The sequence below is a fragment of the Tetrao urogallus genome (genome assembly GCF_951394365.1).
Source record: "Tetrao urogallus genome assembly, chromosome: 17".
NCBI lineage: Eukaryota > Metazoa > Chordata > Aves > Galliformes > Phasianidae > Tetrao > Tetrao urogallus.
The window spans coordinates 9,221,379-9,236,728 of NC_136830.1; the positions used below are offsets into that span (position 1 = coordinate 9,221,379).

The 15,350-nt window shown below is 48.5% G+C and overlaps 4 protein-coding genes across 4 annotated transcripts; 2 read left to right on the forward strand and 2 right to left on the reverse strand.

Moving 5' to 3' along the window:
• Nucleotides 1-753: 753 nt before the first annotated feature.
• Nucleotides 754-5,801, forward strand: COQ5 (coenzyme Q5, methyltransferase; the record flags this gene model as incomplete). Its single annotated transcript, XM_079543629.1, has 7 exons — nt 754-904; nt 1,274-1,423; nt 1,724-1,948; nt 3,443-3,549; nt 5,186-5,274; nt 5,472-5,583; nt 5,700-5,801. 7 exons carry the CDS (start codon nt 754-756, stop codon nt 5,799-5,801), a joined length of 936 nt encoding a protein of 311 aa, XP_079399755.1.
• Nucleotides 5,802-7,085: 1,284 nt separating this feature from the next.
• Nucleotides 7,086-8,288, reverse strand: LOC306953001 (dynein light chain 1, cytoplasmic; the record flags this gene model as incomplete). The annotated part of the gene is made up of 2 exons (XM_079543792.1): nt 7,086-7,277; nt 8,157-8,288. The coding sequence occupies 2 exons, from the start codon at nt 8,286-8,288 to the stop codon at nt 7,140-7,142; spliced, it is 270 nt and encodes an 89-aa protein (XP_079399918.1). The 3' UTR covers nt 7,086-7,139.
• Nucleotides 8,289-11,724: 3,436 nt separating this feature from the next.
• GATC (glutamyl-tRNA amidotransferase subunit C) lies at nt 11,725-12,769 on the reverse strand (the record flags this gene model as incomplete). Its single annotated transcript, XM_079543690.1, has 3 exons — nt 11,725-11,780; nt 12,125-12,228; nt 12,342-12,769. 3 exons carry the CDS (start codon nt 12,767-12,769, stop codon nt 11,725-11,727), a joined length of 588 nt encoding a protein of 195 aa, XP_079399816.1.
• On the forward strand, nt 12,768-13,257 carry TRIAP1 (TP53 regulated inhibitor of apoptosis 1; the record flags this gene model as incomplete). The annotated part of the gene is made up of 2 exons (XM_079543852.1): nt 12,768-12,914; nt 13,103-13,257. 2 exons carry the CDS (start codon nt 12,768-12,770, stop codon nt 13,184-13,186), a joined length of 231 nt encoding a protein of 76 aa, XP_079399978.1. The 3' UTR covers nt 13,187-13,257.
• Between the last annotated feature and the right edge of the window lie 2,093 nt (nt 13,258-15,350).

Below are 15,350 nucleotides of genomic sequence, written 5' to 3' on the forward strand. Positions count from 1 at the left end.
TCCCGCCCGGCAGCCCCCCCCCGCTCCCCAATCCACCCCTTACCGTTCCGCGAGCGCGGAGCAGGAGCAGCCCTGGCGAATCGGCGCGCAGCGGACCGGCGCAGGAAAGGGAACGCGCACCACAATCAGCCGCTCGTGCCGCCGCCGCGCCGGTTTAACCGACCCGCGCGCGTCGCACCCGCCTCCCGGTGCCGACAGCCCCGCCCTCTCCGCACTGCCCGTCGGCTATTGGTCAGCGCCGCGGCCGCTCCGCGCGCTCATTGGCTACGAGTCGGCACTCTCGCCGCGTTTTACTCCTGCATTTTCTTTCGGACCGGCGTGCTCCGCGGCCGTTGCCATAGCGACGTATGTGCCGGCCGCCGGGGCGGGGTGTGGCCGTGGTCTCCTCGCGGGGCTTCGCTTGCCGGCGTGCCGCCCGTGTGGGGCCTTTCCCATTTGTTTTTCCTCACGGCTGAGCCGCCCGGACGCGGTTCCGTGAGCGCAGCGTGTGGGGCTCTCCCAGTAACGGCCTTAAGCGCGCTACTCCCTCCAACGTGACATGGAGCTCGGCGCCCTTGTCATGTCTCTGAGGCGCTGGTGGTCGCGGATGGCTCCAGCGGCGCGCGAGGGGGAAACCGCTCGGTGGGAGTGGGTGAGCCCAGAGCTCTGCCCGGTGCGCTGCGCTAAGGGAGTGGTGCCGGGCCGGGGCAGCCGGGCGGGCCGAGCGCCGGTAGGACCCCGCGCGGTGGCGGAGTGGCGGACGCGCCCTCCAAGATGGCGGCGGGGCTGAGGCCGGGCCGCGCGCTGCTCTCCCGCCGCCGCGGGGCTCTCTGCGCGCTACTCTGCGCCGTCCGGGGGCTGGCAGCCCGGCCGGAGACGCATTTCGGCTTCCAGAACGTGACGGAGGCGGAGCGGAGGGAGAAAAGTGAGGGCGGCAGCGCCGGGGCCGGACAACAGTCTGGGGGGGCTCAGGGCCGGGCGGGGCTGGGGGGGCTCGGTGTGCGGCGGCGTCCCCACTCGTTTCATCCCCGCTCATTTCATTCCCACTCATTTCATCCCCGCGGAGCCACAGAAGGGTTACGGGAACAGACGCTGTTCCTCCAGAGAGACCTTCGTGGCTCAGCAAGGTCAATGGGATCCTCTCGTTTTCTCGGTATAAGGAGTTCTCGGGTGAACTTTCCCAGTTCAGCACGGTGCCAGACCTCCCCAAGGAGAGAAGAGTTTCTCCCGTCTGGTTTCCACGGAGCCGATTTTAAGTCGGTCGCATCTCATCCTCACACCTCTCTCTTTGCAGTTTACCAGGTGTTTGAAAACGTGGCCGAGAAATACGATGTAATGAATGACTCGATGTCCCTGGGGATCCATCGGGTGTGGAAGGACATCCTCGTGCACAAAATGAATCCTTCCCCAGGAACGCTCCTTGTGGATGTTGCTGGTGGAACAGGTAAACCCTCCTGTAGTTCTGTATGACCACGTCACTGTAAGGCTCTGAAGTTACCGCAGTAGTGCCATGATACGCTACCAGAAAGTTTCCTTTTACAGGAAGATGTGGAAATGTTTGCTTTTAGTATGTTCCCTTTACTTAAATACATACTTACATACTTGTATTTGCATACGTGCTATATGTGTAATGTGTATGTGCTGAGTTTGATGTTCAAAGCTTTATGTTCCAATTTCATGGAGTTTCAGTATTTCCAAGTTGAGAAAACATTCTAAAAAACATCTCCTTCTCAAACCATTGCAGGTGACATTGCCTTTCGATTCCTTAATTACGTTCGTTCCGTACGAGAACGCCAGCTCCAGCAGAAGCTTAAGCACCACCAGAATTTGTCGTGGCAGGAAATTTCTAAGAGTTACCAGGAGGAAAAAAATAATCCACTGGGGGATTCCCAGGTTGTGGTTTGTGACATTAACAAAGAAATGTTAAAAGCTGGGAAGCAGAAAGCGCAGCATCTTGGCTACTCTGAAGGTAAGTCATGCTTTGTACCGTTTCAGTAACATGGTTGATAGAATTTGATGAGTGATAGCCTTCAGGTAATCACCACTTTGGGATTTAAAATATATAGCCATGGTTTATACCAAAGCTGTGCTTGAAAATTAGAAATTTTAAAGAATTAATAACAGATTCTCAAAATGAGCGTTTAGATTTCCACTTCCTTTCTCTGTAGAATGCAGCTTTAGAAACTCAGTTGTCTTCCTGTTGCCTGGGTTGTCCCCGTGCCACAATTCTGACTTCCTCTCTTCTTCACTCCCTTGTTCAGCACATACCCACTGGGTGTGTCCTGCCTTCTGCTCTTCCTGTGATTCCCCCTTCTGCCATGGAACTCATTTCTGAGCTCGTTTGCTCGTTGTCCAAGGTCTGACATTTGCCCAATTTCAAGGAGCATAGTTTTTCTCTCACTCTTTTCCCATGCACACATTTCTGCGTTCATATTTGCCAACAGTGGTGGCTGCGCGTGCTGAGAAGAAACACGAGAGCTTCACAATGGCTGATGCCAGCAGGAGTGGTAGGGTGCACCCAGATCTTGTTTGCCACCAGCAGTCCCTGTCATCTCTCCCCTTACAAACTTCTGCCCTGTGATTTTGTTGCAGTGTATTCTGAGGGACATTTTGCTGTTGCTTAAAACCTGTTCTTGATGCTCACTTTTTGTCTTTCCAAACTGCCGGGGTTTAAATAAAGCTAATATTTGCTTAATAATGTTGCATGCTCCTTTGCTTACAATATTTTCTACAACTGTTAACATACTGACTTCATAAAAATGAAATTTGAATGCTTCCTGGCAACAGCTCAGGTTTTCTGTTGTTCTCTGTGCCTGTTTCTAGCATACTGTCCTTTGAAACTGCTGCTCTCCAGTGCAGAAAGCTCCTGGTTGTTTGGGTTTTTTTTAATTTATTGTTATTGTTCTGCATCAGTCACCAAAAAGTGACCTTAAATACTGTTAATTCTAAATTAAGCAGCCTTATTTATAGTACAAATAACCCGAACATCTAATGGTGCACAGATGGTCCTTGGGGTTTGGGAAACAACACAGCTGCAGCAGGGTCACAAGTTGAGTGCTGATGGAGTGTGGGATTTTTTTTATATTCCTCAATCAATGGAAACTTTCTAGCAAAAAAATTTTAAGTGTTGGAAGCCAGTTTGTGTCACTTTCCACTTCAGTGCAACATTTGGGTGAAATCTTTCTGGCAGACCAAAACCCTGTGAGTGCAAGGCATTCACATGCACACAGAGGAATGCTTTGGCTGCTATGCTGCAATACAGGGCATTGAGAGATTTGTGAGTGAAGGCAAAGATGATGTTGTTTTGCTCCAACAGAAAGGCAAATTGGAAGCACTGCTTTTCAATAGCAATTTGTTAACAATCACTTCCTTCTGGAATAGGGAAGTTCAGTTCGTTTTGGAGTAGTCTGAGGAGCAGGAGTTATGTGAAGTCTGTTCAGGATGTTCTTTGTTTTTATCTTAGGTTTGTCCTGGGTGCTTGGGAATGCTGAAGAGCTGCCCTTCGATGATGACAAGTTTGATGTTTACACAATTGCCTTTGGAATAAGAAATGTTACTCGCATTGATTTGGTAAGTTGCCACAGCATTTACTGGCACAAAGTTCTTTCAGTCCATCTGATGTTTTTGTGGTTCTAGCAGAGGAAGCCAGGGAGGAACACCTTTAGATAAAGAAATGGCTTTGTCTACTCCCAAGACACTTAATATAAATGACGTGTAGTGTGCAGTGTGTTTGAACAAGGAATGCAATAAAATGCCCCACCTTTGTCATAAGAAGTTAGATTTATACCATTTGCAGCCAATCTTTCCAGCTTGGCAAGCCATGCAATCTCTTCCTAAGGCAAAAAGGGCTGAATGCTATATTCCCCACCTTTTCTTAACCGATGACACTGCAGTCTACATGTCCCAAAACTTCCTGAAGCACCTGATCTGTATCACGCCTCTGGTGCAGGAAGCATCTGACCCACTGTTGTTTCCCTGCTTGAGCCAGCAGAGCTCCCAGAGAAGAAAGTATGAAGCAGCAGGTTGATGTAACCTGCTCAGCCCACTTCCGCTCAGTGTCTTTACAGTTTGCCATAAAAAACAAGTACAGTTTTAATTAGTGAGAGTGGTACTCTGCAACTCTAAGTACAGCTCTAGATACAACTCTGAGTTGTATGTGCCTTTGGGAATCATAGGCTGTCATGTGGATGATGACAGCTCAGAGCACCCGTGTCTAGTTAGGTCAGTTGCCTGTGTTCTGGAGGAGCATGTTACAGACCTTGGCAAAGCTCCTTCCGTGGAAGGTGCAGCGTTCAGATCCAGAGCACCTTGAAAAGTCTGCCCTTGAACTTACCTTAATGCAGTAACCTTTCATGGTGCTTCATCTGCACCCTTGGAAGCAAAGCTCGGTAGCTCGTATTTCTTTGAGGAAACCAGGTGCAGCAGTCTGGTAGCGTGACTCCTTGGAGAGCTGATACAAACACACTCCAGCCTCTGATTCTGTTTCAGAGTTCCTGCCATATATGTGTACTGTTCATATTTTGATGTCGTTTCCTCGGGAGGATGACAGTTGGAGCCAGTGAGACAAAACCTGCAGAGGCTGTTGAACACAGTTTTGTTGTATTCTTGGTGGAAAAGACACAGTTATCAGTATAACTTCTTGGTGGTTCTTCTAATGCTTCTTGGTGTTTCCTTTGGTTATCTTGTTTTGAATACAGGATGGAATTTTCTAAGTAGCTAAATATTCTCTTCTTCCCTTTCCCTCCTTCCTGTTCTCACACATTACTCCTCCAAACCCTAGAATCATTTCTTTGATTCTCTGGTGTGTCTTGCAGTTGAACGAAGCCTTTTGATTAAAAGTATTTGTATTACTCTTCTCGTTTTCAATTCATTCTAGTTGAGTCACCTCCTTTCCAGATTTGGTCTGTAATTACAAGAGCTCTGTTGGCAAATGTTGATCAACTTAAGTGTAGGAAAAAAGAGAAGAAAAATTGCTTTCCTAATATCATAGTTTAATCTTAAAGCCTGGTATAAATCTATTTATGCAACAGTCAGAGGGTTCTGGGTTTTGAGGGTCTTGGAATGCTTCCCTACAAGTAAAAATCGGAGATTGCCAGTCAGGATTGTCTTTACTGCCCTCAGCTGATCACTGAATTGCTGTTACGTGCGTGGTAACAGAGAGGTGCTGTCCTACAGAAACAAACTCAGTTTGTCTGCTTTGTCTCAGGCACTTCAGGAGGCCTATCGTGTGCTGAAGCCAGGAGGGAGATTTCTCTGCCTTGAATTTAGTCATGTCAGCAACCCTCTTCTTTCCAGGTAGGAACATGGTGACACCTTATGCCATGCCATCAGACTCTTCCATGTACTCACATTAAGAGATGGAGATGCTTTGGGCCTTTTCATTGTGCATTTAAATCAAATTCAGACTGCAGAGTGATAAAGATACCAACTTTTGGAGAGGACTGATTTTAAATTCGTTTGTACTAATATGTATTTGCTGTCTGTCTTTGCAGGCTCTATGATCTGTACAGCTTCCAGGTCATCCCTGTTCTGGGTGAGGTTATTGCTGGTGACTGGAAGTCTTACCAGTATCTTGTGGAGAGCATCCGGCGCTTCCCCCCCCAGGTAAGGCTGCATTTCTCTGCATGCACCAACGTGCAGAATTGCTTCCAAAATAATCGTGGTGGCAGCCGGCTTGTAGGCGTTCAGGTGGTTGTAATGATGGAACTGTTACTTTTCAGGAGGAGCTGAAGGCAATGATAGAAGATGCAGGGTTTTTAAAAGTGGATTATCAGAACTTGAACTCCGGCATTGTCGCCATTCACTCAGGTTTCAAACTGTGAGTCTGCTATGTAGTGAAACACAGCAAGTATGATTTTCCTGAGGGATCTGAAAGCCCTGGAACTGTAACGTGTGCAGCAGATATTTGCTCAGCAGTCAGATCCAGAAGGACATCAGTTACTCTTTTTCCCTCAAGAGACCTGAGGGTGAAGTGAATTCTGTGGCCAGTTTCTTACCCTTGAATTTCCCTTCCAAGTGCATAAAGGATGTGGACAAAACTGAGCAGTGCCAATGAATGGGGCAGCTTCAGTCACACCTGCTGTGGATACAGACTGTCTAGTCTTCAAATAAGATTCCTCCTTTCTCTTACTGAGGTTCAAGGAGGCTACTGTAGCAATGAGAAGTAACTTGGATTTATTAAATCTGTATTAAGCTCTGATTGTCTTTCAGCCATATGGACCTTAATGGACTTTTCTGTGTTCTTCTGACTTCTTTCAAACAAATGAAAAGCTTGTGGAATAAAACAGCTCTCCATCAACTACTTTTCACTTAACTTGGTATTTTTATCTTTCTAAAAGAGAGGAGATTTTTCAGAGAATAACTGCATAACTGTTCCAAAATCAGACTACGTATGCTCACCTACATGTGAAGTCTTCCCCTCTGTCAATTCCAGATGTATATTCTCTACATGAAAACACCACACCTTTCTTTCTGTTCCTTAAACTAAACTGTTGAAGATGTGGTGCTGCTGTTGCAGGCTGCAGGGATAAAGAAAACTAAAAACCCTTCAAAACAAAACTAGAGGATGTACAAAGTGACAGCTGTGTAATGTAAGCATATGAAAAACCCTGTGTTCTGAAGACCAAAAAGGGCAATTGCTCTTAGCTCAGCGCTTCACACGAGATCAGAAAAGCAGCTCCACAGCTTGCATGGGAGGTTATGCATACTGAAAAAGACTCTTTTTTTCTACCTTCTCTCAGAGAAAAAAATCTTTCCTCTTATTCTTTCTTAGTGATGGATGATCTACTCATAGATTAACTCGGCACTCACACGCTGTGCATTTAGGAGAAAAATTGGTGTGTGGATGTTCCTTTAGAGAGGAATAGAGTTCAATGCAAGCACTAAGACAGCAGAAGGGTAGATAGAAATCTTCCAGGATGAACTGTTCCATTAGTTTTATTAGCAAATAAGCTTTGTTTTGAAAGAAAATAAATATGAGGAAGACACCTTTATAGCCACAATGAAAATACCAGCTACTACAGAGAAATCCCTGATCATTAACAATACAACACAAGACCTGGAGATGGAGGTCTGTGTCCTCAGCAAGGCTGAGGGTAGCAGGCTGCTTGGCTTGGCAGTGCAGTCCTGCAGCCACACTCAGTGCCACTGAGAGTCCATGTTTAACCAGACTTGAAGAGAAGAATAGCAACTTGGCCGAGGTAGAAGTAGATGAAGTGTTTGGTCTCATGAGTCACGTAGCTGCCAAAGTTCCTTCCCACGATGCAGTGCCAAGTAGGATTGTATTTCTTGTCAAATTCCTACAGAAGAGAGAACTACAAATTTAGCATTTCTTATGAGACCTGGCCTAACACTTCTGTTTTGGCACTGATACGTCACTTCTTAGCAAGTACCGCATTTGAAGACAGCAATTAAGGAGCAGCATATGCTCTTAAGTGCAGGGATCATCTGTTGTCTTATAACTATCTGCTGCTTACTTTAAAAAAGCTCACCAGGAATAAGACGAAATCTGGTTGCTTCCTCCAAAGCCACACTTCACTGCTCGTTCTGAATCTGTGCAGATTATTTTAACTTCATTAGCTGTTCTTATCAGCAAGGATGCTGAAAGGACTCTGAAATATTCTTTGCCCATATCTTTACACCAGTGCCATGAGAACATTTTTTCTACCCATCGTACCAGGAGCATGCTATGAGATTATTTAAAACTCATCAGTGCAAGCCCAGTATGAGCAGAACCTTCCAGCTGGTGGCTGTGTGCTGCAGTGCCTGTCCACAGCAGTGAGAGCGTGCAGGAGTTTGTCTTCTGCTCAGCTCAGTCAGGCTCCAAGTAGGAGGCAGAAAATGTGACACACTGTAAGGAACGAACCATCTGTTCTGCTTTAGTGAGAACAGTTTGTCCTGCGTGCGGTGGGAAGGAAAGCCGAAGGGTGACAAGGTCAGCAAAGCAGCCCTTCTCAAATAGGTTCGTTTGGATGGGGAGGCAATGGAAATAAAAGCTTAAAGTACTGCGAGAGAAAGGCAGAAGGACCAGAGAAGTCCTGCAAAGGCGAGGAAAGCGATCTCAGCCTTCAAGAAAGCCCAGCTCGGAGAGCCGGTATCTCTGGAACTCGTTCCTCGAGCGCTCCTCGCCCAGCAGCATTCCCCCCGTCGGTGTCACACACAGCACCGCAGCCCTTTACCTTCTTGATGTGCGCCGCGATGTCCTTCTCGATGTTGTACTTCTCCAGTGCCTGCGTAGCGCACTCCACGGAGTCCTGCTGCATCTCCTCCGACATGTCGGCGTTCTTGATCACCGCCTTTCGGTCACTCATGGTTGCCTGCAGCGGGCACGGAACCCGGAGCTGGAGGTGCAGCCACGCGCCGCGCGCTTACGCGCACATCGCCGTTCCCCTCCCACCCCGGCAGCCCCCCGTCCCGTTCCGGCAGTCCTCCCCCAGCCCCGCCGCCGTCGCCCCGCACTCTCCGTGCCCGGACCCGCTCACCGATGCGGGCGCTGCGGACCGGCGCCGATCGGAGCTGCCGACTGCACGCCGCGCCCGGCGCACGCCTCCGCTCCAGTGGCCCCGCCCCGAGCCCCACCTCCTCCGCGCTGCCCGCCTGCCATTGGCCGCGGCCCCGCCCCCCCGAGCTCTCATTGGCCAGCCGGCGGAGCTCCTCTCGGATTTTATTCCGGCGTTTTCTTTCCGCCCGGCATGCCGCGTGTCCGCGTCCGTTCCCATAGCGACGGGCGGGGCGGCGGGCGGCGGGCGGGCGCCCGCTCCGAAGCTCGGGAACCGCGCTCCATCGATCTTCACATTAATGTGCCTATTTTCTGTTTGTCATTGTCTTTCTGACCGACCGACCTCTGATAAAAGCCTTTTGCCCACGTCTACGGAGATCGATCAGGTCCGGCTCTAAAATCGGCTCCTTTAACGAGCGGAACCCATCGGGTCCAAGTTTGATGTCAGGCAGTTTGGCAGCCATCGCCATCTCTGCGCCGTTCTGACTGAGCGCAGCAGTGAGGAGGCAGAAGGAGCCCTGCTGCTGACAGCCTGGAAAGCTTTGGGGTCCTGAGGCCACAGCGTGCAATGAATGCGCAGAGCACCACAAATGGCTCCGTGTGTATGGCAGAAATGAGGCACTGAAGTGTCTGCCCTGTGCCTGCAGTGACCTTCAGAACCAGCCGTGGGCTCTGAGGAGGCGGTGTTTGGTAGCTGCAGGCACATTTCTGTGCTTTTATTAAGAACGGGTTTGCTGAAGGAGCAATGTGATGACAGCTGCAAGAACCGTCTGTGGGTGAGACGTGGGGCTGCACAAACACGAAAGCCAGAGATACGTGGCTTTAGAGAAACACTGTACGGCTTTTCCTGTTGATCAGGAATGTGAAAGCGCGTTTCCCTCAGGCCAGAACTGCAGGGGAAGGCAGAACATACATGCAAGGAGATGGCAGCTGGAGCAGAGGACGTGCCAGAGATGTTGGGCAGGGGATGGTGCCTGTCAAGAGACTCCTGCTGCAGGTGGAGGTTGGACAGCCAGCACTGTTCAGCCGAGGTTTCTTTTTTTTTTTTGCTCTGTGTTGAATACGTATCAGAATGACGCTTTTCCTGGGGCTCCCAGTTACTACCAAAACTTCAAATAATAATTATTAGCAATAGAACACCCTCAGTTTTTGTATTTCCATACAACTGAAGAAATCTCTGCCTTGAAATGTCTTTGTAAACATAGCATCTATCTGCCATGGCATCTAGCCCAGTGTTATGTTACAGATCTGCATAGCTATGGAGAAAACATAGCAGGTGTAAGTCAAACCAGCTCCATGGTCTCCAAGGGAACCCAGAACACCTATAGCAGCTCAGAATATGGCTTCCTTTCTTTCTTTTTTTAACCAAAAAGACTTTTCTCTTTTGGCTGTAGCAATCCACTGAGAAAAACAGTTGTTTTACAGGTTTGTATTATGTTGGCCTCACTTTTGTTTTTGTTGTTTTTTTTCTCAATTGTATGTAGCAGAACGGTGTAAGGATGTGAGCCAGGGGCGCCTCCTCTCCTCTGGGTGCAGCCCACCCCGGTGGAGCTCAGGCATCCCACAGGGCAGCACCACCTCATTACACGGAGCTGAGGCACCGATCAATGCATGCTGCCCCACAGGCACCTCGTCCACCCTGTGCAAGGGTTCCTAAAGTGCAGGTTGTGGGGATCTGAGTCAGGGCTGTAATTCCATTATTAGCAGGGACATTGTAACAAACCCCTTCATTAAGGAAATAGATGCTTTCAACTTGTAAGACAGTTTGAGGCTGCAGGGAACAAGCATTAGGCAGTCTGTCCTCTCACCAGGGTGTGTGGTTAAGGGAGCAGCAGAGAATTGTAAGCTTTAAGCTCAGCCCGTGCTGCATGGGGAACGTGGGATCATCTTGGTCCAAATTGCTTTGATTGCTGCCTGATGATACACTGGGCTGCTGGCTCCTGCGGCCATGCTGTTCAACTCCTCTCCCTTTCTTTATGTAAATAATGTCCCCATTCCCTCTGACAGGGAAAAGACGACAGCCAACATGGACAGAACACGCAGGGATTTCTCAGGGTGGGAATTCTCTGCTAACGTGTGTGCGTCATATGGTGCACCTTGAAGTCTGTCCTTGTGATTTATATACAAACACAACTCGGTTTACAGTTTGCAGGGTCGGATTCTTGACAAGTCTGACACAAGTTCTAATTTTCAAGCTTTGCAGTGAATTTGACAGTGGGAAAGAGACTTAGTTTATTAATTATGTCTTGTTTGTAGGGATGTAGAAGATAGAGCCCATAGGAGAAACAATTACAACTATGGCTGTTTAACGTCTCCTCTACCAAGCATCACATGCACAAAGCTGGTGTTGTTCATTATACAGAAATACAGAGAAGCAAAGTGGGAGTAATTTTTTTTTTCTGCAATCAGATACAGAACATGCATTGTGTGAAGTGGAGGACACTGAATTCTGATCTGAGGAGGAGTTTCTGCCCTCGAGGAGTTTGTGCCAGGAGCTGTGGAAGACCCTCCCATCCTGGCACATCTCAAGAGCCACAAGAGCAGACTTAAAACTGCTGACCAGCAGTATTCCATTACAACAACTTCAAGGGTCTTTTCTAGCACTTCTTCAGAAATTTCACTGTGGCTCAGCATGTCGTGATCTTTTTTAGTGCATGGCATTATAGCCGGAGGAAATAAATCTGGAGTCTTAAATCTGTATTTGGAGGGGCACCACATGGGAAGAAAAAGATTGGTTTTAAGCCCTTAAGTCCAGTTACTGTGGCCTGGAAATGAATGGTCTGGGCTATTTGGTTCTGGTTTGCTGAAGCATTCTTCAAATGTGTCACTGCCTTTCCTCAACAAGCCTGACCTTACCTTGTCTCTGATTTGTACAGGTTCAGTGAGGAAGCTTCTCAGCCAGTTGAGAAATGTTGGATACAACCTTCCCTTGTTTTCCTAACAAACTCGTTCAATAAAACTATCTGTTTTAATCTTCAGTTTTTAATGTTCTCTTTAAAGCCCTTAAGCCATTCAGGAATATAAAATACATAAAATATGCTTTGATATATGGAAGCACTTGTCATGCTGCCTTCCAGTTTCATGAACATCAAGTATTTCAGCACTAAGAATTTACAGAGGGATGGGACAGAAAGCTTAGCAGAGCAAGTGTTCTGTGGATCCAAATTCGTGCTGGGGTATTTCAGTTGTGACCACACAAAACACAGTTTTCCCAAATAAAATACGGACATGGCATTTGAGTTCTCTCACTACGAACCCTTCAGGACAGTATCTCGTTCTTCCAGCTCTGGTAAAGGGATGTTACCTGGGAGAAAACAGAGTTGTGTGAGACCAGATGTCAGTGAGCAGTGCAGCTTAATGCAACAGTGCTACTCCAGTTCATCCTGAGCGCATGCAGACAGTCTGAATTTGTGAGCACGTAAGGAAAGTCAGGAAATTCTGTTTGACTTCCTGTAAGCAGTGATGTGCAGAAGAGCTGTAAGGTAACATTAAACTGCTTTTGGCTCAACAGTTTGCAGTGTGCCCCAGGTTTTGTTAGCACAGATGATTGCAGTCATTCCTTACTTTGGAAAGCACTTTGTGATGGCAGGTGACGCTCCTCGGGTTAACTCAAGCACGATACAAAGGTTCTATAAAAGAAGGCAGTACCTGGTGGGGCTACGAAATATTCCTCTACTTTCTCTCTGGCGTTTTTCAGCAGCTCTGCCGTGCAGCTGCCCTCTGTAACGTCATCTTCCCGGAGATACAGACACCTGAGGACAGCGGCCAGGGGTCTGTGCGCTGCGCAGAGGGCCGGATGCGAACGTGGGCGACTCCCAGCACCAAGGCGCCCGACGGCCGCACAGCGCAGAGCCGCGGCCCTTACCTGTCCTCCAGCACCGAGTCCATCGGCTCGACGCCCTCCGTGTTCACCTCCCGCAGCCGCTCAGCGAACCGCACCGCCTCCCGCAGCCGCTCAACGCCCTCGGCATCGCGGAAGTCCACCAGGGCCAGGCGCTCCAGGTGGTCGAGAACCTCCACCGTGACGCCGTCCTGCAACAGAGCGGAGACCGGGCTGCTCAAACCGTTACCGCCCCCAACGGAGCGGCGCGGCCCCGGGCGCTGCCCGACCTGCGGGGGCGGCGCGGAGCTCGCAGTGGCCGCCCCGCGTCCGAGGGCTCGCACCGTCCCGCCCCGCAGCCACCGGCACAAGCCCAGCACCCGCATCGCGCGCCACCGGAAGCGGCTCGTGACGTCATCGACGCGCGCCGGAAGCGCGTCGGAACGGTGGCGGAGGGGCCGTGCCGCCGCCATGAACAGCGTAGGGGAGGCGTGCACCGAGCTGAAGCGCGAGTACGACCAGTGCTTCAACCGCTGGTTCGCCGAGAAGTTCCTCAAGGGCGAGAACGACGGGGACCCCTGCGGGCAGCTCTTCAAGCGCTACCAGCTCTGCGTGCAGGTGCGAGCTCTGCGGAGCCGCCGCCTGCACGGACTTCAGCGTCTGTAACATTAGGAGCCCACCCGGGGCAGACCTGGGGCTGCTATTTCTAGATGATGTTTTGAACCGAAGCTTTTGTTTCTCAGCACTGTAAAGCGCTGTCTGAAACACACTTCCAACATAACTTGTTTTGTTCTTGTTCTTTCCAGAAAGCGATCAAGGAGAAGGACATACCCATCGAAGGGCTGGAGTTCATGGGCCCGAGCAAAGGGAAAGCTGAAAATTCCTCTTGACTTCAGCTGACTGGAGGGAGTCATTAATACGAGCCTGTGGGCTGAGAACGGTGACCAGCCAGCAGCCGGGACGCACCTGGATAGCGTTTTGCTAAGCTGCTTCCTCTCTGTAGCATTTTAGGAAGTGGGGTGTTTTCTATGCCTGTAAAAACAAACTGTCATGAACCAAAAGACTTCATGATGTGCTACCTGCTGCCTCCTTTCCAATGAATTGTGGTGGTGGTTCGGCTTATAAGAGTGCAAAAAGATGATTTAACTAACTTCTATCGAATGTACTTTGTAATGGGAGATGTTGAACTTATCGTTAATCTCTGACCCATTTCTCTTGCTTATTTATATAACACGTGGAGGTGTTTAACAAGAAGGTTGATTTACTTTGCCTCATCCCTGTGGTGCTGAATTTGGGTGGAAGAAGTCTAGTTTATGTGATCCCAAAAGACGAGGGGCTAAAGCATTGATGTTGCCATTAACAGAGATAGTGTAAAAGCACTTTTGCTGGACTCGCAATAACTGAAATGAAATAAATATAACAAGTTACATTTTGTTCAAGTGGATAAGTGTCTGGTAGCGTCTGATTGTGACCTCCAAGAGGAACAAAGGCAGCCTGTAACAGAAGTGAAGGAACAGTTAATGCAGAGCCCACTTTCTTCAGCCTTTTCTGAGGTACTGAAGCAATCCTGAATTTGAATTCTTGCTCCTTTGGTGTAATGTATCACTGCAGTAGAACTGCACAGGCCTGGCCATCTTTGTACACGCTACCAATGGAGCACCAGGTTGGCTACAACTACTGTTACATTTTTCATTGAGATAATCAAAGTGTGTGTTGAATGAGAACAATGGTGAACTGAAGTTTTACAGCTGATAAGTTAAAAGCCCCAGCAGCTTGTCCTACCTCACCTCACCTGCTTACGAAGCTGCTCCTGGACTGTGTGCACTTTACACCTTGTAAAGCAAACTAAAGGTACTGTTGGTCTTAATGCGTTGGCTCGTAAACTGCAGAAACTCCAAGTTATTCAGCAATTTGGTAGTGGATGCTGAAAGAGTGAGATGGTTGGCTGATGTGCCAGACGCCCCATCTGGGTGTTTGTGTCACTCCTGTGCAACTTGGCTGAGCAGCAGGCACTTTGTTTTTTCCTAAAATGAGTATCTGAAATTCTCTTCCTTTGAATGTAGAAAAGTAAAGGAGGCTTCTCAGCAAAAAGAATAGGCTGGTGTGTATTTTCCCATCTAATTGTGAAGTTGTTAGGAATTACTCTTCTCCTCTCCAAGTATTTTCTACTTGGTTCACCACGATATTATAGCACAAAGGTTTCTTCACTCCTGCAGATCTTGCAACAGTTAGAGAGAAAGGGTGCAGGAGGAGAAGCACGAGCTCAGGACTCACGCCATGTCATCCCATGGCCTTGTGAGCACTGTGGCAGGAATGGGCAGAGCTGTCCCCTCTACACCAACACAGATAAAAGAGGCAATAAATATTCTATACTGGGGACAAAATAAGAGTAAATTTCTTAATTTTCTTGGAATTATAGTGAGGGGAAAATGGAGAACGCCACGCTCCTTGGCTCTTACACGCTACCTGAAGGGCAACTTGGGTTTTACTTCTTTATTTTTTTAATTAAGAAGTTAGGAGTTCTCAAACATAAGTGCTGGCCTGTCTACCCCACAGCTTCTAAGTAATAACTGCGAGCAATTAGAGGTTTGAGGCTTGTGCAGCTCAGAAACTGCAGCACTGGGGATCGTTGTGCCCCATGCCCTCAGCAACAGCAGTAGCTCCAGCACGGTCACATGGCCTGCATTAACCACACTCCTCACATGCACGAGGCAGCTGGCAAAACAGTCTGTGCAGAAATTAAGCGTAGGACTTACAGAGTAAGCTGTTAACGCTTACTGCTGGGTCACTCAGTATAAATGGAACTGAATTTATAATATTAGACTAACAGCCATTCATCTGCATGTGGGATAACAACTATCAGTTAAACCAGACAAAATCCATTATTTGATTTTATATCCTTTGTGATGGATGTGTGACTTGTTAGCATTACCAGATATGGGAGCAGGTATTAACACTCAGTCAAAGCCCCCTGTTTCTGTGCTGGGGAAGGTTCAACGCTAAACTTAGGAATTTTTAAAGAGTCGCATATTAATAAAAAAGTCGGAGCCTAAA